At 39.9% G+C, this 20,915-nt stretch overlaps 1 protein-coding gene across 5 annotated transcripts in view; it reads left to right on the top strand.

The window, feature by feature from the left end:
* The window catches only part of LOC129710104 (rho GTPase-activating protein 23-like), a 252,435-nt gene that overhangs the window by 148,454 nt on the left and 83,066 nt on the right, over positions 1-20,915 (top strand). For all 5 annotated transcript variants that reach the window (XM_055656832.1, XM_055656835.1, XM_055656834.1 and 2 more), the window contains 2 exons: positions 15,394-15,418; positions 17,788-17,880. In XM_055656832.1, coding sequence (XP_055512807.1) covers positions 15,394-15,418; positions 17,788-17,880 — 118 coding nt within the window. The remainder of the gene's footprint in view (positions 1-15,393; positions 15,419-17,787; positions 17,881-20,915) is intronic.

Below are 20,915 nucleotides of genomic sequence, written 5' to 3'. Positions count from 1 at the left end.
AGTCATGTTCTGAAACGTGGTCCATCCACTTCTTCCACAGATGCTATCTGACCTGCTGAGTTCCTCTAGTACTTTGTTTGCAGGGGATATTCTTTGTCAATTTCTTAGTCCGCTGTAGTTTCTCGGTCCTCTTGTGTCTCTTCGCAAGAGACACAAGAGGACCGGGATATTTCCTTGACTTGAACCTGCATATTTCTCTAGTTTCTATCCTATCACATTTGTACAATTGCAGAACTCGACTTATCGACCTGAAATTCAACAAGTTCTGCTTTGAATACTTTCACACTAAACGGCTGGACATTTTCCCTTCCCTTTTTATTCTCCATGCTAGCAGATGTTGCCAATGTGTAGACTTGCCCCTTCTTATCATTCCAAATCAGTTATTTGCCTCTTAGGACTATTTTTCTGCTGTGAAAGATTGGAAACTTTAAAGAGTTTAAAATATATAAATTTGGAAAAGTTTAACTCTGCCTCGGAAATACAGTTTCCACTTCTTTCATTAATCATTCCTGTGCTCAGTAACCCATGTTGTCTCCTGTTCTTCAACAATTCACCGTTAAAATGTTGAATCTAAAGCAAAAGAAAATAAAACTGCTGGAGGAATTGATTGAACAATGCGGTATCTGAGTGTTAGCGGAACAGCAGTAATTTTTTTTACTATTTCCTCCATCTATCTAATTGCTTCAGCCTTGTGTCCTATCCCAATACATATTTGCCCTTCTGCTGGCCTCTTGTGCAGTTCCCAAGTGACAAGCTGCCTTTGCTGCCAGAACATTTGACATTCCATCTCCTTCCTCGCATGCCTCACCATCTCCCTCTACTATGATTTCCTTATATCTCAAAAGATTAAATTTTTGCTAGCTTCTAAATGTTTCCCTAATCTGAACATTCATTTTAGCTTGATTATATTTCTAAAAAAAACTGTGGTTGTTCTTTTGTATTAATGGTAACAAATGAATGTAAGTTATTGTAATTTTGCCATGTCAGCTCCGCTAACACAAAGGAGGACTTTGTTAGCAAGAGTTGGTACTGTTCTGTGTCTCTGCTGACATAAGCAGGAATGGAACTGGAGTCTTAGGCATTTACTAGAACCCCTTTGTTACAAGTCAGTTAAATGGTGTCCATTGTATTTCTGTTTTCTATCACTGTGTTGTATCCTATCACTAGTTCTGGGATGAAGAAATACTAACTGCTAGAGCTATGCGGCTGTAGTTTACATGTGTGTAATCTAATTATAAACGATATTAGCTCACATCCGAATCACATGATCTGATTCTGACATGCATCAACACTTCAAGGTATTCACTGTAATATGTAAAGGAGAAACTTTGTTCCTTTCATAGTGATAAATATGAACTGCCTTAAAAACATTTTGAAGAAACTGGGTCATGAGGCCCCCTGGTAGCCAGAATTTGCAATTACACTCTAGATGTTAAGGTAGGAAAATTGAGAATAGGAACTGTGTAATGCACCGTTTTTAACCCAGAGTAGGGGATTCAAGTTTATTCAAGTTACATTTATTGTTGCATGCACCAATTGGTACAGTGAGATTTGAATTACCATACATCCATACGAATAAAAATGACACAATACACGATAGAATTTAACATGAACATTCTCACATAGTGGGAAACGTTGAGTCCGCTGTGAGGGAAGGCAATAAAGTTCAGTCAGCTTCCTCTTTGTTCACTCATGGTCGGGGCCTTTGAGCCCTCCGCAGTCGCTGCTACAGACAGCTCGATGTTCAAGCCCTCTCGCCGGGATCATCGGAACAATGGTTTATGATTGTGTTTATAGTTTGTTTGGTTGTTTGTTTGTTTGTCTTTTTGCACAAAGTCCACGAGCATTGCCACTTTTCATTTCACTGCACATCTCGTATGTGTATGTGACGAATAAACTTGACTTGACTTGACTTGAACTCCGACATCAGAACAGAGAACGCTCTCAGCGGCTTGGAGTTTCCGAATCGGCCGCTTCCTACCGGAGATCACGGCTCCCGAAGTCCACAGGCCGAGCTGGACGGAGATTCAACGCTGGCAACCCTCGATAAAAGATCTCAGGACTCTGCGCTGTTAAAGTCAGTGCCACCCACGGCTAGAAGCTCTGCAAACCACGGCTCCACGGTGTTAATCAGGAGGCCCAACACTCCGGAGCTCCAACACGGAGATCCCCGGTAAGGCATCGTTCCGCTCCGCGATGGATTTCAGTGCTGCGCCGCTGCTGAAGGTTTGGCCGATCTCTGGCAGGAAAGGCCGCGCCAATCCAGATGGTAGGCCGCGAGGGGTGGGCGAAGATGCGACTCTGAGAAAAGACGCATCTCGACCAGGAAGTGACTGAGAAAACTGTTTCCCCACTTTCCCCCCCTCCCCGCCCCACATAAAAAAGACTAAGAAACTTCCAAAAACATACTTTTTGACACACTAAAAAGGGTGAAATGACAGACAAACTGCTGGCGAGGCTATCGCGTGCGACGACACGGATTCAAGAACCAGAGAACAGAGAGGGGAAAGATTTAATATGAACAACAATTTGTTTATTGAATAAGCTGGCAGAAGAGGTAGTTGAAGCAGGTACTATAACAACAATTAAAAGACGTTTGGACAGCGAAGGGACTGCAAAGGCTGGTTTACATGGAAGATAGACACAAAATGCTGGAGTAACTCTGCGGGTCAGGTAGCATCTCTGGAGAAAAGGAATAGGTGATGTTTCTGGCCGAACTCTTTATCAGGTACATGCTAGGAAAAATTTAGAAGGATATGGGCTGTAATGAGTTGAGTCGTACACATATCAAGATACAACACATGTTTATTAAATCTACTTGCAGCAAGGATCTGCAGGACATTACATTTCCTAGGAACTACTCATACCAACTAGCGTAGGTAAGCTCTTGATAATATAAAGCACATACTAGGCAGAGTCACTACGAACAAGCACAATCATTGGCTATTATGAAATAGCCAATCTATATCTTTCCTTGTAGAAACAAAAGAAGCATCAGTGGCTAAGCAATATAGGTGGAATGTTAATAACACATTGGGAAAGTTTCTAAAATTACACAAAATCACCGTATCTAACGCCTCACCTCCTTTCACCGGTGAAAATGCCGGGGAAGGAATTGGGGAAACAATCAGTGGGGACGGTGATGAGATATGCGAGCTGGTCGCCAAACGTCACAGGGAGGCCGCGGTGGAAACGTTAGTTGGGAGTGGGGATGCAGGATTGACCGTGGGAAGGAATACGAAACGCAAGACATCTGGATGTGGACTCTGCTGTTCGGTGTCAAAATTACAACTATTTCCATGCTACGGGTCGTCAGTTCTGTGTTGCTTATGGAAAAGCCTGTAATTTCTGCAAGAAGTTAAACCACTTTGCACGATGCTGCCGTTCCCGTGTGAATCAAGCAGCTTCAAGGACGAGCCTGCACCTGTTACAACATAAGCTTGCTGATAATGACTGCCAAGGGCCTGACTTGCCATCCCCTGCTCCACTCCCAGAAAGTGCAGATACCACTTCTGCCATCCACTCTCTCCTCCCTTCGTCTAACGAGGAACTTGACCCTGAGGTAACCATGTTTGTGAATAACAGGCCTTTGATTGCGAAGGTTGATACTGGCGCAAAATGCAACATCATCTCATTAACAGAGTTTACCAAAATTCGTAACGCTGAACGTATTGAAAAGACCTCTGCCTTGCTTCGGGTTTATGGGGGAGATGTTCTACAGCCACTTGGACAAGCTGATTTGAAGTGCACCATAGATGCGCAGACCCGTACCTTAAAGTTTTATATTGTTAAGGGGGATTCCGAGGTTTTGCCCGGTATCAATGCCTGCCACGATCTAGGCCTGGTATACTTTGGCCACGTTGTCCATCAACTCTTTCTCGCTGACGGGCCCCACTCAACAGGTACTCCCTCAGTACAAAGAACTATTTAACGAAGAGCTTTGCTAGTTGCCTATCAAATACCACATTGTTGTCGACACCAAAATCACTCCTGTGGTCCGAGCACCACATCATGTTCCACATGCCATGCGTGACAGAATACACAATGAACTCAAGCGGATCGTCTCCATGGGTGTTATTGCTGAAGTTACTGAACCATCTGACTGGGTTTCCACAATTATGGTCGCAACATAGAAAAACAAGGAGGAGATCCGTATCTGCATAAACCCCAGAGATTTTAACACTGCCATCAAATGCCCGCATAACCCAATGCGAACAATAGAGGAAGTTACTTCTCAGATAGGCAACGCATCAGTATTTTCCGTTCTAGATACCAAAAGATCGTTTTGGCAGATTCCACTGGACCCAGACTTATCCAATCTCACTACGTTCGGCACCCCCATTGGCCAATACAAATTTCTGAGAATGCCCTATGGCATCGACTCCACAAGCGAAGTTTTCCAGCGCACGATGGAACAATTGTTTGCTGAGTACCCATGCACCATCATTGTTGATGACATTCTCGTTTACGGACGTGATTTGGCTGAACATGACGCCAATCTGAAGAAAGTACTTGACCGTGCCAAAGACATTCAGCTCAAACGCAATCCCACTTCTGACACCATGTAATGAGTTGAGTCGAACATATATCAAGATACATCACATGTTTATTAAATCTACTTACAGCAAGCATCTGCAGGACATCACATTTCCTAGCAGCTACTCATACCAACTAGCGTAGGTAAGCTCTTGATAACATAAAGCACATACTAGGCGAAGTACTAGTATGAAATAGCCAATCTACATGGGCCAAACGCAGGTAGGTGGGACTAGTGGAGATGGGATTTTTGGTCAGGTGGGCAAGTTGGGCCCAATGGCCTATTTCCATGCTGTGAAAAGCTCGGCAGGTCGGATAGCATGTGCAGAAAGGGGAACATTTAATATTTCAGGATTGAGACCCTTCATTAGAACCACAATTGGATCCTTGATTTCCTCATCAGCAGACTTCAATCAATGTGAATCAATAGCATCTCATCACTGCCCATCACCATAGGTGCACCTCAAGGCTGCATGTTTAGCTCCCAGCTTTACTCTCTTTATACCCATGACCGTGGCTAAGCACAGCTCCAATACTATCTATAAATTTACCAATGAAACCACTATAGTTGGCTGAATCATTGGTGGTGACGACTCAGTGTACTGGAAGAGATCGAACACCTGGGTTGAGTGCTGCTGCAACAACTATCTCTCGTTTAATGCCAATAAGCCCAAGGAACTAATTGTTGACTTCAGAAAGGGGAAGTCGAAGTCCACGCACCAGATTTTCAGTAATGGGTTAATGGTGAAGAGAGTTAGCAGCTTCAAATTCCTGGTTAACACCTCGGACGATCCTGTCTTGGCCCAGCACATAGATGTAATCAAGGAGAAGGCACACATATACCTTCTTACAAGTTTAAAGATTAGGCATCGCTGAAGACTCTAACAAATTACTACAGATGCACTGTAGAAGGTTTCTTGACTGTTTGCATCATGGCCTCGTACAGCAGTTCCTGTGCACAGGGATGCAAGAGGCTACATAGAGAGCTGTACTCAGTCCAGATCATCATGAGCACAGTCCCCCCCCCCCCCCCCCCCCCCCCCCCCCCCCCCATCGAGAGGATGTTCTACCTCAAGCAGGCAGCATCTATCATTAAGGATCCCCACAATTGGGGCCATGCCCTTTTTTCACTGCTGCTATCGGGCGGGAGCTACAGAACCTGAAGTACCATACCATCAGTCTCAGGAACTGCTACATACCTATAACTATCAGGGTCTTGATACAACCGACACAACCCTAATCCTATGACACCAAAACACCACCTCTACCAACATGGACTTTTTATTTTGAAGTATTTTTTATTCTTTTTGTTTTGCACTATTGCCTTGTTTTTTTGCACAGTCTTCTTTTAGAAAGGTTATGTGGAATTTATGTATAATTTGTTTTCATGTATTTCTCTCTGTATCTGTGATGCTGCTGCAAGCAAGATCTGTACATGTACGTATGACAATAAAATACACACAGCTTCCCTTGAGCTGCTTTGTATAATGTTGTGTAGTCCATATACTGTTGTACAGTCTGATTGTACTTAAAACTGGAAAATATATAACGATGGCAAGGGAAAAAAAGGCCAGTTCTTAAACAAGCTGAAAGAAAAAGTGACTTAAAAGGAAATGAACGGGACCTGTCCAATTATCAAAAGGAAATGTTGGCAGCAAAATATGGTTTATAAATTATGGGCAAGTAAGAATTGTGATCGTAGTTTGTATCCCAAATAACGTCTTAATGCATAGGTAGCTTCTATTCAGTGTGTAGGGAAGGCAATATTTATTTCAACAATTTTTAAATGTGAATTTTTTTGAGACACCCTGTAATAAAAAAATTATCTGGGTAAACATTGTCCTTTTTAAAATAATTGTATAATAATATATTGAAGAGATTAATATTTGTTTGATTTATTTGATTATGGAAATGACACATTTAAAAAGCAGACTGCAGGCGTTTTATCCAGAACAATGTTAAATCATAAAGGGTTGCGCAATTGTGCAGTTTGTCAAGCTTGTCGACGTTGTCATGATATGTATTGTGGATGTTCTTTTTAAGCCTCTTGGCGCTGTCTCTGGTGATCTAAATAAGGAAAAATAAACAGCATGGAATTTTATCTTGTTTCTATTATATTGATTTTGATTAAATTTAAATCAGTTTCATTTGTTTCAGGAAAAATGTCTTACTTTTAACCCATATTTATCAGCGGTTAAATATTTTTTCATAATACCAATGATTGTTCTGCTTTGATGTGTTGGTGAGACAGGATCAAAGGTCTGTCTGTCTAGACAGTTACTACCACTGGATCGATTTATAAAATTATTTACTTGACAAGATTGACTTGAATCGCTGAACAGAAGGAAATCTCTTTTTACAACATGTGAGGCAGTTTCAAATTGGTTTCTCCAGATTTAGTTTTGATGGGCAACTACATGAAGCAGTACGCAAGGCAGAGCCAATTATTGCTCTTTGAATATTACTGCATACAATATATATTGCTCATTGCGCAACCTGATCATGCAAGCAACCTATCTCTATTTTGTAGTTTTCACATTACCCTGTTGTCTTCTGCTGACTGTGGAATACTGAAGAATTGTTGCTAACAGATAAATTATTAAGCTTTCTAGCAACTCTTTGCGGACTTTTACTTTCTTTTAGTTCGGAGTACAATTATTTTGAAATTTCACTGATAGTGGGTCAGTAAACTCATTTATGAACTATCTATTCATGCAAGAGCTACATTTTTTTCATTTTTTACTTTAACTTTCTTTTCCCTATTTTTCAGTAAAACTACATTCCTCTGCACCCTTACATCCGCCCCGCCCCCACCACCCCCAGTCAAACTGAAAGTCATCTGTTGACTGCCGAAGTCGCCTCCTTAGGGTCTGCAAACAAGAATACACATGGGTATATACAGGATCTTGTACTTTGCTACAAATTGAAATTAAGAACTTCCTATTATGCGGAAAAAATATTTCTTAGTATTATATTTGACTTTTAAAATGTGTTTTCAATTTAAATGTGTACTTTCAGCTTCTGCTCTCTCTGAAGTAGCACATTTTCTTAAATGTGAGACTTTTAAAGTTATTGTAATCCCACACTCGAATGCTTGGCTTTTATGCCCTAATCTGTTTGGAATGTTACCAGATAGCAAAAAAAAGAGTTTTTTTATAGCTAAATTCCACAGGGAGAATTTAAAAAAAAATTGCAGATATTGTGTCGTTAATTGTGCACTTATGCAAATTAAACTTTCTGAAAGTTATTTTTGCTAATTTTCTTTTTCTCCCAAGTTGGAAATTTCCACTATAGCGTTTCCAAACACAAGTTTCCCTTAATCCTTCACTGAAGCACAATGTTGTCCAGTGTCCATACTTAGTGCTTCTGTATGGAATGCTGGCTTGTTTGTCTAACATTCACTAAATGACTTTTTACATGAATGTAACTAGCCCAGAAATAGAAAATGACAACTTTCAAATAGTATAGGAAATTATACATTTTTTAATTAAAAGTTGTTGCTATTTTCAAATATGTTTGATAATTAAATTACTTCAAAAATAATCTGTTTAATATTTGCACAGTATTGTGGTGCAGAGTGTCATTCACATTCTCCATTTATGTCATATATCAAACATAGAAGATAAGAAAATTACAAAATTAGCTATTAAAAATTAGCTATTAAAAATTTGAATAACTTTTTGGTCAGAAGGTGTTTTTACAATATTATCAGAAATTAAATTTTTGTTCCTAAAAAGTTCCAAAACTGGATTTTCTTTTGCAGTGGTTCTGAATGATCGAGTTGTGAAGCATTTAACATAATATTGTTAAAAGATGAATTATTGCATGGATACTTACCGTGAATGTTAAACAAACCTTTTGGGTTATCAGTATTGTTGCTGTCATTCACAGAATTAGTTTTCTTTCCTCAATTACCTTCAACTATTCCTACTATTCCACTTGTTAAATCTCTGTCTCAATGGGAAATCAGAGTGCAGTCTGTCTGATTATTCAGATATTGGGGAGATTGTCTAACGGGGAACATAACAGTAAAATACTAATATTGCACTAATGCTGTACTTGAATTTTGCGTAAAATTTCAAAACTTATTGAAACTCAAATGGTACGAATTGGCAACACCTTCTTTTCAATAACCATCAGCACAGGGGCACCTCAAGGCTGTACGTTCAACCCCCTGCTCTACTCACTCTATATCCATGACTGTGTAGCCAGACACAGCTCCAGCTCTACCTTTAAATTTGCTGATGCCACCGCTGTTGTTGGATGAATTATGAATAATGATGTCAGATACAGATGGGAGATTGATCATATGATTGAATGATGCCAGAACAACCTTGCTCTCAACATCAGTAAAACTGAGGAACTGATTGTTGACTTTTGAAGGGGAAGGCTGAGGATCCGCATCAATGGGTTGGTGATGGAGAGAGTCATCAACTTCAAGTTCTTGGACGTGCTTATCTCTGAAGATGTGTCCTCGACCCAGCACAAGAAAGCCCATCAATGCCTCTACATTTCAGTAGTGCTTATTTACAAATAGAAACATAGAAACATAGAAATTAGGTGCAGGAGTAGGCCATTCGGCCCTTCGAGCCTGCACCGCCATTCAATATGATCATGGCTGATCATCCAACTCAGTATCCCGTACCTGCCTTCTCTCCATACCCCCTGATCCCTTTAGCCACAAGGGCCACATCTAACTCCCTCTTAAATATAGCCAATGAAGTGGCCTCAACTACCTTCTGTGGCAGAGAGTTCCAGAGATTCACCACTCTCTGCGTGAAAAAAGTTCTTCTCATCTCGGTTTTAAAGGATTTCCCCTTTATCCTTAAGCTTTTAAAGGATTTCCCCTTTATCCGTTATCTTTAAAAACTGACTTGATTGCACTGGGGCAGGGGTGTCAAACTCGCGGCCCATGGGCCGGATGGGGCCCGCGAAGGGGTCCGATCTGGCCTGCTTGATGATTTGCCCGATGCCAGAGCGGGCTGCAGCTGTCCATGCTGCCGGATTGGACTACATTTGCATGTGCGTGGTGATATCCGGCGCGCATGAAGTCTCATTTTGCCCGTGACCTAAAATGAGTTTGACACCCCTGCACTAGGGTCTTCAGGCTTTGTCCTATATTTTGCATGATGGTTTTTTTTAATGTTACTTTTTAATGTTTGTTTATTATATTATCTTTTGAGTACTGTGTTTACAAACCTGTTGTGCTGCTGCAAGTAAGAATTTCTTTGGTCGTTTCAGTACTCTTGATCTTTAAAAACCAATAGTTTTACTGAAATCATTTTTGTTAAAACCTAAGAAACAAAGTGACTTCAGCAAAACTTCATAGAGTTTCACTGAGTTCTACAATTTATTCCCTGTTAGATAAACTTATTGGGCAAATATGTGGACAACAATGTTACTGAGCCAACAGAAACATATATTTAGATTTGTATTTTGCAGCTACATCAATCAGATCAGAAGCAATCTCCAGAAATCTAAGCATTCAATTGGATTGTCACACGTGGAATGTGAAAAATATAGACAGTAAATGACCATTAACTGTTCACTTGGCTTGTAAATGAAATATTGCTGCTGACGTTTGGAGAGGTTTAGGTAATTGAATTCTACTAAAAATGCAATTTTCGTGATTACTATTCTTGGTATTGACTGCTCACATTTTCAGCAGGTATTATGCAATGTAATTATGTGTAAGAAAGAATTACAAATGCTGGTTTAAATCGAAGGTGGGCACAAAATGCTGGAGTAACTCAGCGGGTGAGGCAGCATCTCTGGAGAGAAGGAATGGGCAACGTTTCGGGTGGAGACCCTTCTTCAGACCGATGTCTTATGATGATGTATTATGCAATGTGATTAGTTGTGCAGATCTCACTAACATTTAACCGTTATAGATCCCTACCCCCACGTCATTCAGCATTTTTTTTTAACGAGGTCACCAAATTTTTTTCGGGTTAAAATGAAACACAAAGAATGGCAAAAAAAAGACATACGAGATTGAACAGTAAACAAAGGACGTGAAGAAACATGAGTAACGAAACAGATGTGAAATATTCGTACCAAGAAAAAACTGCAGGAAAAAGGAACAAGAATAGAAGTTGAAAGATAAGGGAGATAAAGGTGCTCAAAGTCGAAATATAGGGATATCAGAAGGTAGATCAAAGATTTTTAGTTTTTCACTTAAAATATGCCGTTGTGTATGACAGTAACAGGTTGTGCTATTAGTTTAAACAAATGTTTAACATATTTTCTGTGCTTACAAAGCAGGACATCCTGCCTAACTCGTGAGAATATATAAAAGGAAACATGCTTGTCCTGTTTATGTTGAACACATTTACAACCAAAATAGCCACTGTGTTGTGGGCAAAAAACGGCAGTCAGAAACAAGTCGTTGACAACAGTGTCCAAAAAATAGTGGGATAAGGGAACAGCAGGTTTATTTTTGTCTTGTGGTTTAAGGGAGAATGTTGACCAAAACATGTGAGAACCGCATTACATTGACCCTAGTTTATAAATAGACATTTAATCCTGGTGAAGTTTTGTCACTCCTTTCTTGATGTAGTGGAGCTGGGCAAAGAATGACACAAGCACAAAAGATGAAAGTGTTTCCAAAGAACCATTTTGTGAAAAAAAGCCAGCTCCAGTTTAAGCATTTACATGAATGTCTCCTATATGCATTTCATGAGTGGGCTGCCTTAATTTCAATGGGTGGTCTATGAAAACAATTGTATTCAAAATATTGTTTTAGGCTAATATTTCCAATGGAAACTGTTATTGCTGGTAACATTGGCATTGATATCTTGACATATGTACCATGATACAGTGGAGAAACCTTTTGTATGCTGTCTAGCAAATCATATCATACATGAGCTATTGGAATGAATCTGATATAAATCTGGCCACAATGCGTGGTCCTTGTATTGTCTTTTGACTCCTTTATTTAGAAAAAAGTAAATTGTTTAATTCCAAAAAATTAACATACACCATTGGGTTATAATTCCAGTGAGTCTTTTCAACATATTGATTTAGAATGCCAGTATGTTACATATTGTGCTTGAGCATAAAGGAAGATTGTAGAATGTGTTTCCTTTGTGTAACCGAATTGTACAATTATCTGCAACCAACCTATCATGTTTTTTCACAAGGCCCACTGTTCATATTTCCAGTGCACAAGACATGCCTAAATGAAGACAGTTATAGAAATCAAGGATATAAAAAGTGGTTAAAAGTAATAACATTCTGGCAATTTGATGTTCTTTTGAAGCATATATACACATGCTTTTTGTAATGATATAAATTTTGAGGGATTGTGAAATGGGTTTCAAGTGATGTTGCAGAACCACTGTGGAAAGTTTCATTTCTTACAACCTTCCACAACAAATATACTTCTGGTGTGGAGATTAACATGATATAAGAAGCCACATAATACACGATTCACACACAGAGATGATGTAATGATGAGGTAATTTATGATCAATGATATTGGTTGAAGCTTAATACCAAAGCCACAAGCTATTTCTCAACCGATGCAACTTGACTTGTTTTTTTACGCCTTATATTAAGGGGCATTACTCATTCAGGATATGTTCCAAGAGTAATTATCAGAAGCCAATGTATTTTTATTTAATTTGATATTATTAATGACAATTATGTACTCAAAAACCAATTCCATGAAAAGCAAAGATAACTAAAATAACAAATAATATTTAATTTTCTAGATTTTAAAAGAAAATGAATTGTTATAAAGCAGATGTGATTGTTTGCTTTTGGAAAAGCAGTTAACAAAACAATCTATTTACAGTTATATTAACAACAGTAAAAAAAAACTGGGAAAAATAGAACCTTTTTCACAAGGGGAGAATATATTTACAGTGCACCCAGGATGAGGTATTTGCCACTCGACGGACCTTTAGTTTTTTATTAAACTACAGGATCAGAGTATTTGACATTTGTAATAAATTTAAAGTTCCCCGGTGCCTGAAGATTATGATACTGTCTGAAATTAGACAGCAATAATATTGTAGGTGGCATAAAGTTGCTGCCTTTGCCAGAAACCCTGTTTTGATCCTGACTACGGGTGCTGTATATACAGAGCTTGTATGCTCTCCCTACAATCAAGTGAGTTTCGTATGGGTGCTCCGGTTTCCTCCCATATTCCAAAGATGTGCAGATTTTTAGGTTAATTGGCTTCTGTAAATTGTTCCTAGTGTGCAGGATGGAACTAGTGCAAGGGTGATCGCTGGTTGGCGCGGACTCAGTGGGCCATAGGGCCTGTTTCCGTTCTGTATCTCTAAACTAAATTAATTTATGAATGAATGAATTCTGGACTCGGTATCTTTGCCATTAATGGAACCATGTATTTCCTCCACCAAGCCTGCACCGGACTCGTTGCCTAGGCTTCTCCTGATGAACTCTTCATACTGGCCATTATTATTTCTAAACGACTACTCTAATTTACTGCAAAAAACAAAGTGCTGAAGACAGCGCATATAACAGTGGGTCAGGCGGCATATGTGGAGAAAATGGGCACATGACGTTTCAGGTTGAGACCCTTCAGACTGATGCTCAAGTTTCCAGTATCTGCAGTTACTTGTGTCTCTATTCCAATTATTTGGTGACTGGCGCCTCTTTTCCTTCGATCCATACATCTATGGGCATCCAAACTTTCTTGGACTCAAAAAGGGACTTGGTGGACTAAAGTTGCCGCCAGAATATGAAAAGCTTTGGGGGGAAAAAACATTTTTATTGCTAGATAATATCACATTTCAGATAATAGTCCAGATAGTTAGTCCAGAGTCGAACTAGTTTAGTTTAGAGATACAGTGTGGAGACAAGCCATTCGACCCACCGAGTCCACGCTAACCAGCGATCCCTGCACAATTACAATATTCTACCCCCGCTAGGGACAATTTACATTTATACCAAGCCGATTAGCATACAAACCTGCATGTTTTTGGAGTGTGGGAGAAAATCAGAGATCCCGGAGAAAACCCATGCAGGTCACAAGGAGAATGTACAAACGATCAGCCAGAGTGGGTAGTTGAAGCAGGTACTATAACGACATTTTAAAAACATTTGGACAGATACATGGATAAGAGAGGTGTAGAGGGATTTGGGCCAATATATAAAACATGCACTGAAAAACAAAGCTGCTTTAGAAACATATGGGAAAGAACTGCAGATGCTGGTTTAAATCAAAGGTGGACACAAAATGCTGGAGTAACTCCAGACAGACTGAAGAAGGGTCTCCACCCGAAACGTCACCCATTCCTTCTCTCCAGAGATGCTGCCTGTCCCGCTGAGTTACTCCAGCATTTTGTGTCTGCCTGCTTTGCAAACGTAGGGTTTGGACTGATGTGTTGATCTTATTGAACCCATTGAATTTTGAGATTGCCTACAGCGGCTGTCCCACTGTGGCGACCTAATCTGCGAGTTTAGAAGAGTTTGCCCTCGACTGAAACTCACAGCATGGTCGACACGTGGTCCTAGGAGGTCCTATGAGGTCACTGGAACTCTCCTTCATGCTCAAGGGAAGTTCCCGCATACTCGCGGCCTCAGTTTGGTAGAGGAAAGATTTTCAGCATTTTGAAAAATTTTCCACGAGTAAAAATTGATCGGCATGGTTTTTTTGAACTCGTAGTGTGGTGGAGTGGGGTCACTATGTAGATACAGGCAGTCGAGGGCAGCCATAGGCAAGCTCCTTCGCTGACCGGGCATTTTAATTGGCTCATTGGAGTTTTCAGGACTGGTTAACGTAAATGGCTTCTTAAAGGTGTCTCCCTTACTCCACTCCTCTCTCCCCACCCCCCCCTTCTCCCCTCTCCCTCCCCCCCCCCTTTCTTCCCCCTCCCCCTCCTCCCTCCCCTTCTCCCCCTCCCTTCTCCCCCCCCTCCCCCCCCCCCCCTTCTCCCCCCTCCCTTCTCCCCCTCCCCTTCTTCCTCCCCCCTCCCCTTCTCCCCCCCCTCCCGCTCTCTAAAGGACTTCTCCCTCCTCCCCCCTCGTACCTCTCCCCCCCACCTCCCGCTCTCTAAAGGATTAACGTACGCTATGCAGCCATCTTTTACCTTCCTCTTCATCGCGTGTGTGAATTACAGACAGCGCTCCCCCGCTTTCCCCGGCCCCCACCTTTGCGATGCGTTTGTGTGTGTGTGTGTGTGTGTGCGCGGTCAGTCGATCCAGCTCGTGGTTTCATCGCTGACGGTCGATCCAGCACGAGGTTTTCCAGGCGAGTGCCTTTGAGCTTGATGGTCGAACACAGCCGCTGTAAAGTCGTGTCAGTGGGAAAGGCCCTTAAGAGTTCTTGTTAATACTTGCAATGGAAACTGATCTCCGTCATCATTTGATTCATAGTTGTGTGATCTTAAGAAGAAGCCAATCTATAGTCAGATAATACTCATTGTAGGTTTTAAGTTTAATTTTAATTTTATTGGATAGTGGGGTTTTCCATTGAAGCCTATGTATCAAAATAAAATGTAACCACTGTGGTGACCCTGAACTATGGGAATGTTGGAATTGTTTATTAAGTACCAGATGTGGTAAGCTCAATTACACTGCAGTTATGTGAAAGTTAGTTTATGTTCAGTAAGTATATTTATAACCCAAAAACCGGAATGCTTAAAAAGAAAAAAAAATAATAATAATTTGCCATGACAAATAATGTTCTCTCTTTCAGCATTTTCAACATTCGATCTTTTGGTTTGAATTTTTTATTTAGTGAAGTCTGCAGTGACTGTAATAATAATTAAAAAAATGCACAAATGCTCATTTAAAAGCAATACAATCAAGAAACTGCTTAGACTCTTAAAATCAGAAGAGTGCTATATTGTAGTTAATCAGAATGTAATTTTGATTCTTTTGCAGGATGAAGAAAATGGAAATGGAAGAGGTGAGTCTTGCTTTAATTGCACACCCATAAGTTAACAAAAAAATAATCAGATACTGTGCAGCAGGAATTTAGTAAGGTTTGGACTGATCTGCTGATCTCATTGAACCCATTGAATTTTGACATTGCCCAAGACTTCTTGTTAACACTTGCAATGGAAACTGATCGATGTCATCATTTGATTCATGGTTATGTTGAAGATAATCTATAATCAGATAATGCTCTTTGTTGAAATGATTATTTGCTGCTTTATACATGAGGCAAGACTTGACCTGAATTAACTTCAACATTGCAAGTTTGAGTTGACTTTTAACTGTTTGAGTATTTCAAATAGATTTTCAATTTTACAGCTGACATTAAAGATCAAACTTCAACAAACCAGGTGATTTCTGTAAAGGATAGCAATTTGTTGAAAATCCACATCAATATAGCAGCACTTTTGAAGTTTCCCAGGTTTTTAGAATAAGATAACCGTATCAATCAAATCTGTGAGAGATGAGGGAAGCAATATTTGATAACAACCCGATTGGATTAAAAGCCTCACAATTTCACATTTAAGTTTAGTTTCTTTTGACTAACACCGAATGAAATTGTCCAAATATCCAAAGAAAAATCAGTCTATTACCTGATCTACACCGCTCAAATGTTGCTGTTCAGAAAAACATGTCATTATTGCTCATTTCCTAACTGTCACTGTATGTCATGTTGTCACTTGCGGGCGGAGCACCAAGGCAAATTCCTTGTATGTGAATACTTGTCCAATAAACTTAATCATTTATATATCAAGCTATTGCCACTTGAGAAAGCAAACCAGTTAAAATTATATTGGACAGAATATTAATCTGTGTAGTGGATACAGAAAATGCTGTTGAAATAAGAGACAGAGATAGATAAGATTATTTTTTGAGGCAGAGATAGATAGATTCTTGATTAGTACGGGTGTCAGGGGTTATGGAGAGAAGGTGGGAGAATGAGGTTGAGAGGGAAAGATAAATTAGACATGATTGAATGGTGGGGCAGACTTGATAGGCCGAATGGCTTAATTATGCCCCTATTGTGTGTGTGTGTGTGTGTGTTTTTCAGATTTCCAACATTGTCAGTTCTTATTTCTATTCCTTTCTTAATTATTGTTTTCTTAAAATGTTCGCCCTGAAGTTTTCTATCATCTTACAATTCTGCCATTTTACTAATCTGCCATTTATTTCCATATGATTTTTGCCACTACCTTCACTCCTTTTCATGTTTTACCAAGCCATTTTGTATAAATCTACAATGATGCTATTTGTGTTCCATGGATGGAGGCACAAACACTGGCTCATTTAATTGAATCACATTAGTCATTGTGCTCCCTTACAATACAATACAATACAAGTATACTATTGGCCAAACCATTCTCTGATCTCTGTGGCAATGTTTCCCTTAACACTGATGTCACAGTACAAAGATGATCACATGAATGTTAGATAATTACTGCAAAAGGCTTGGTGATGTAGACCTTTGGGTTGCTGCCGAAGTTTCACTCTTTTCCACCATTGGATAAATCTTTGCATTGTTGAATTCTGCAAGTACATTTCATTTTATAGCCACTTTAAAACATGAAAAATAGACCTTATCTTTTTGTTCTTTACTTCTCCTGCTCTGGACTCCTGACTCCGCTATTTTTAAGAGCCCTATCTAGCTCTCTCTTGAAAGCATCCAGAGAACCTGCCTCCACCGTCCTCTGCAGCAGAGAATTCCAAAGACTCACCACTCTCTGTGAGAAAAAGTGTTTCCTCGTCTCCGTTCTAAATGGCTTACTTCTTATTCTTAAACTGTGGTCCCCGGTTCTGGACTCCCCCAACATCGGGAACATGTTCCCTGTCTCTAGCGTGTCCAAACCCTTAACAATTTTAAATCTTTCAATGAGATATCCTCTCATCCTTCTAAACTCCAGAGTGTACAAGCCCAGCTGCTCCATTCTCTCAGCATATGACAGTCCCGCCATCCCAGGAATTAACCTTGTAAACCTACGCTGCACTCCCTCAATAGCAAGAATGTTCTTCCTCAAATTAGGGGACCAAAACTGCACACAATACTCCAGGTGTGGTCTCACTAGGGCCCTGTACAACTGCAGAAGGACCTCTTTGCTCCTATATTCGATTCCTCTTGTTATAAAGGCCAACATGCCATTCGTTTTCTTCACTGCCTGCTGTACCTGCATGCTTACTTTCATAGACTGATGTACAAGGTCCCGTTGTACTTCCCCTTTTCCCAACTTGACGCCATTTAGATAGTCGGTCCATTCTATCAGAAAATCCAAATTGCCTGTTTTGAGTGGAAACATAAGAAGTTAATCCAGGAATGTTACATTATGGACTTCATTTATTTCACAGGACGTCAGAAAGGCCAAACAGAACCTATGGATACCATTTTTGTTAAAAGTGTAAAGGAAGGGGGAGCAGCACATCAAGCTGGGCTTTGTACAGGTAATATGAAATGGCTTGAAATTATGTGGTATTTATAGTCACCAGAAAATGTTTGTTGGTACTTTCATTTGACCAGACGACACGAATTCAAAGTATCACAAGTATCCCAGAAAATAATCTCATGTTTGATAATTTAATATCAGTTTACTTGGATTTATCCTGATGATATCATACAAGTTGTTTCTAGTAAAACAGCAAGTAGTTGCATAATTGCTTTGAATTTAAATGTTAGTTCATTTGACTCGAATCCAATCCTGATTTTACATCAGACTGTGGCAGTAGAGTACGAATCTAGTCATTTTGCTTGATATTCTTCTTAGTCAGAAGTACAGAGATGAAACGCTTTGTCTCTTTTTTTCAGACACTATTGGTATATAGTACTTCTGATATTAATGAAATACATCTACCAATTTTTTAGTAGGTCTCTCATAACTGAATTACACATCTTAGTTAATATAATGTTAACTAAATGCTGTTCATATAAAAGACAGCCATTAACACTTGAGATGATATGGTTCATTTGGATTAATGTGTTTGCTATTTTTAGGTCCAATTGGTATTGAAATGGTCAAGTCTATGTTGTTGTGCTGTCTTGTGCTAAAGTAATTGATCAAAATGTATGTGGTGTTAGGGAAGGACTATGTTGGTGTTATTCCTTTGGATGAGGGCATCATGAGGGAGCCTCATTAATTTATCATTGACTGGTTGAAAATAGACTTTGGATGAGGATACAAATGTGTGCATGAAATCTCCCAATATCAGATAGCATGGTCATAGTCATTGACTTATACATGAAGGATGCATCAGTCATTGGACGGCAGAAGTGCTGATTATAGCTTGACCAATCCATAATTTAAAATGCACTGAAATCATAGTTCTGTTCAAATACTTTGTACAATAACATCAATCTGTATTTATCAGCACTTTTAAAGTAGTAATATATCCCAGAACATTATTATCACAGGAGCATAATCAAACAAAATTTGTCATAAATAGCTAAGATGGAGGTAAGTTTTAAAGCGAGTCTTAAAGGAGGAAAATAACATAGAGGCAGGGAGATTTAGGAAGGTAATTCCAGCGACTAAGTGCTTGACAATGGAATGTCAGGCAGCCAACATACATATCATTAGATTTGAAGATGCTAAAGGCCAGAAATGAAGTGCAAAGGGGTCGGGATTCAAGAGTGTTTAATTATCATCTGTACCGACAACAGTAAAATTGAAATTATTACATGCTGCAACTGAGGTGGAGGAACTGAGTGAAATCCAGGTTAGCCGGGAAGTGGTGTTAGGTAAATTGAATGGATTAAAGGCTGATAAATCCCCGGGGCCAGATAGGCTGCATCCGAGAGTACTTAAGGAAGTAGCCCCACAAATAGTGGATGCATTAGTGATAATCTTTCAAAACTCTTTAGATTCTGGAGTAGTTCCTGAGGATTGGAGGGTAGCTAATGTAACCCCACTTTTTAAAAAGGGAGGGAGAGAGAAAACGGGGAATTACAGACCAGTTAGTCTAACATCGGTAGTAGGGAAACTGTTAGAATCAGTTATTAAAGATGGGATAACAGCACATTTGGAAATGGATTTATGAAAGGTAAATCATGTCTGATGAATCTTATAGAATTTTTCGAGGATGTAACTAGTAGAGTGGATAAGGGAGAACCAGTGGATGTGTTATATCTGGACTTTCAGAAGGCTTTCGACAAGGTCCCACATAAGAGATTAGTATACAAACTTAAAGCACACGGTAATGGGGGTTCAGTATTGATGTGGATAGAGAACTGGCTGGCAGACAGGAAGCAAAGAGTAGGAGTAAACGGGTCCTTTACACAATGGCAGACAGTGACTAGTGGGGTACCGCAAGGCTCAGTGCTGGGACCCCAGCTGTTTACAATATATATTAATGATTTGGACGAGGGAATTGAATGCAACATCTCCAAGTTTGCGGATGACACGAAGCTGGGGGGCAGTGTTAGCTGTGAGGAGGATGCTAGGAGGCTGCAAGTTGACTTGGATAGGCTGGGTGAGTGGGCAAATAGATATGCCATTTATTGTCACTATACATGTACAGTGAAACTGAAAGCTGCTCGTACTCAGTGCATACATACAATTTTACACAAAAAACAAGAAACAGAAAAACAAAACAGAAGGGAGATGGGGGGGGGGGAATAGGTGCACAAATTCTACGGCGCTACATACATATATACATATATACAGATGGAAGTCCGTGTTGGGCGGTGTAGTCAGTGCATGTGTGGATTTGAATTTATGGTAGATATAATTCTCGGGAAGCAGCTATTCCTGAGTCTGTTTGTCCTGGATTTGATTTTATACTGCAAATACATGGCATATGCAGTATAATGTGGATAAATGTGAGGTTTTCCACTTTGGTGGCAAAAACAGGAAAGTAGACTATTATCTGAAAGGTTGCCGATTAGGAAAAGGGGAGATGCAACGAGACCTGAGTGTCATGGTACACCAGTCATTAAAAGTAGGCATGCAGGTGCAGCAGGCAGTGAAGAAAGTGAATGGTATGTTAGCATTCATAGCAAAAGGATTTGAGTATAAGAGCAGGGAGGTTCTACTGTAGTTGTACAGGGTGTTGGTGAGACCACACCTGGAGTATTGCGTACAGTTTTGGTCTCCTAATCTGAGGAAAGACATTCTTGCCATAGAGGGAGTACCGAGAAGGTTCACCAGACTGATTCCTGGGATGTCAAGACTTTCATATGAAGAAAGACCGAATAGACTCGGCTTGTACTCGCTAGAATTTAGAAGATTGAGGGGGGATCTTATAGAAACTTACAAAATTCTTAAGGGGTTGGACAGGCTAGATGCAGGAAGATTGTTCCCGATGTTGGGGAAGTCCAGAACAAGGGGTCACAATTTAAGGATAAGGGGGAAATCTTTTAGGACCGAGATGAGGAAAACATTTTTCACACAGAGAGTGGTGAATCTCTGGAATTCTCTGCCACAGAAGGTAGTTGAGGTCAGTTCATTGGCTATATTTAAGAGGGAGTTAGATGTGGCCCTTGT

The sequence above is a fragment of the Leucoraja erinacea genome, chromosome 27 (assembly GCF_028641065.1).
Source record: "Leucoraja erinacea ecotype New England chromosome 27, Leri_hhj_1, whole genome shotgun sequence".
Lineage (NCBI taxonomy): Eukaryota > Metazoa > Chordata > Chondrichthyes > Rajiformes > Rajidae > Leucoraja > Leucoraja erinaceus.
Note: the sequence above shows the minus strand (reverse complement) of the source record. Positions and strands in the feature narration are given on the sequence as shown.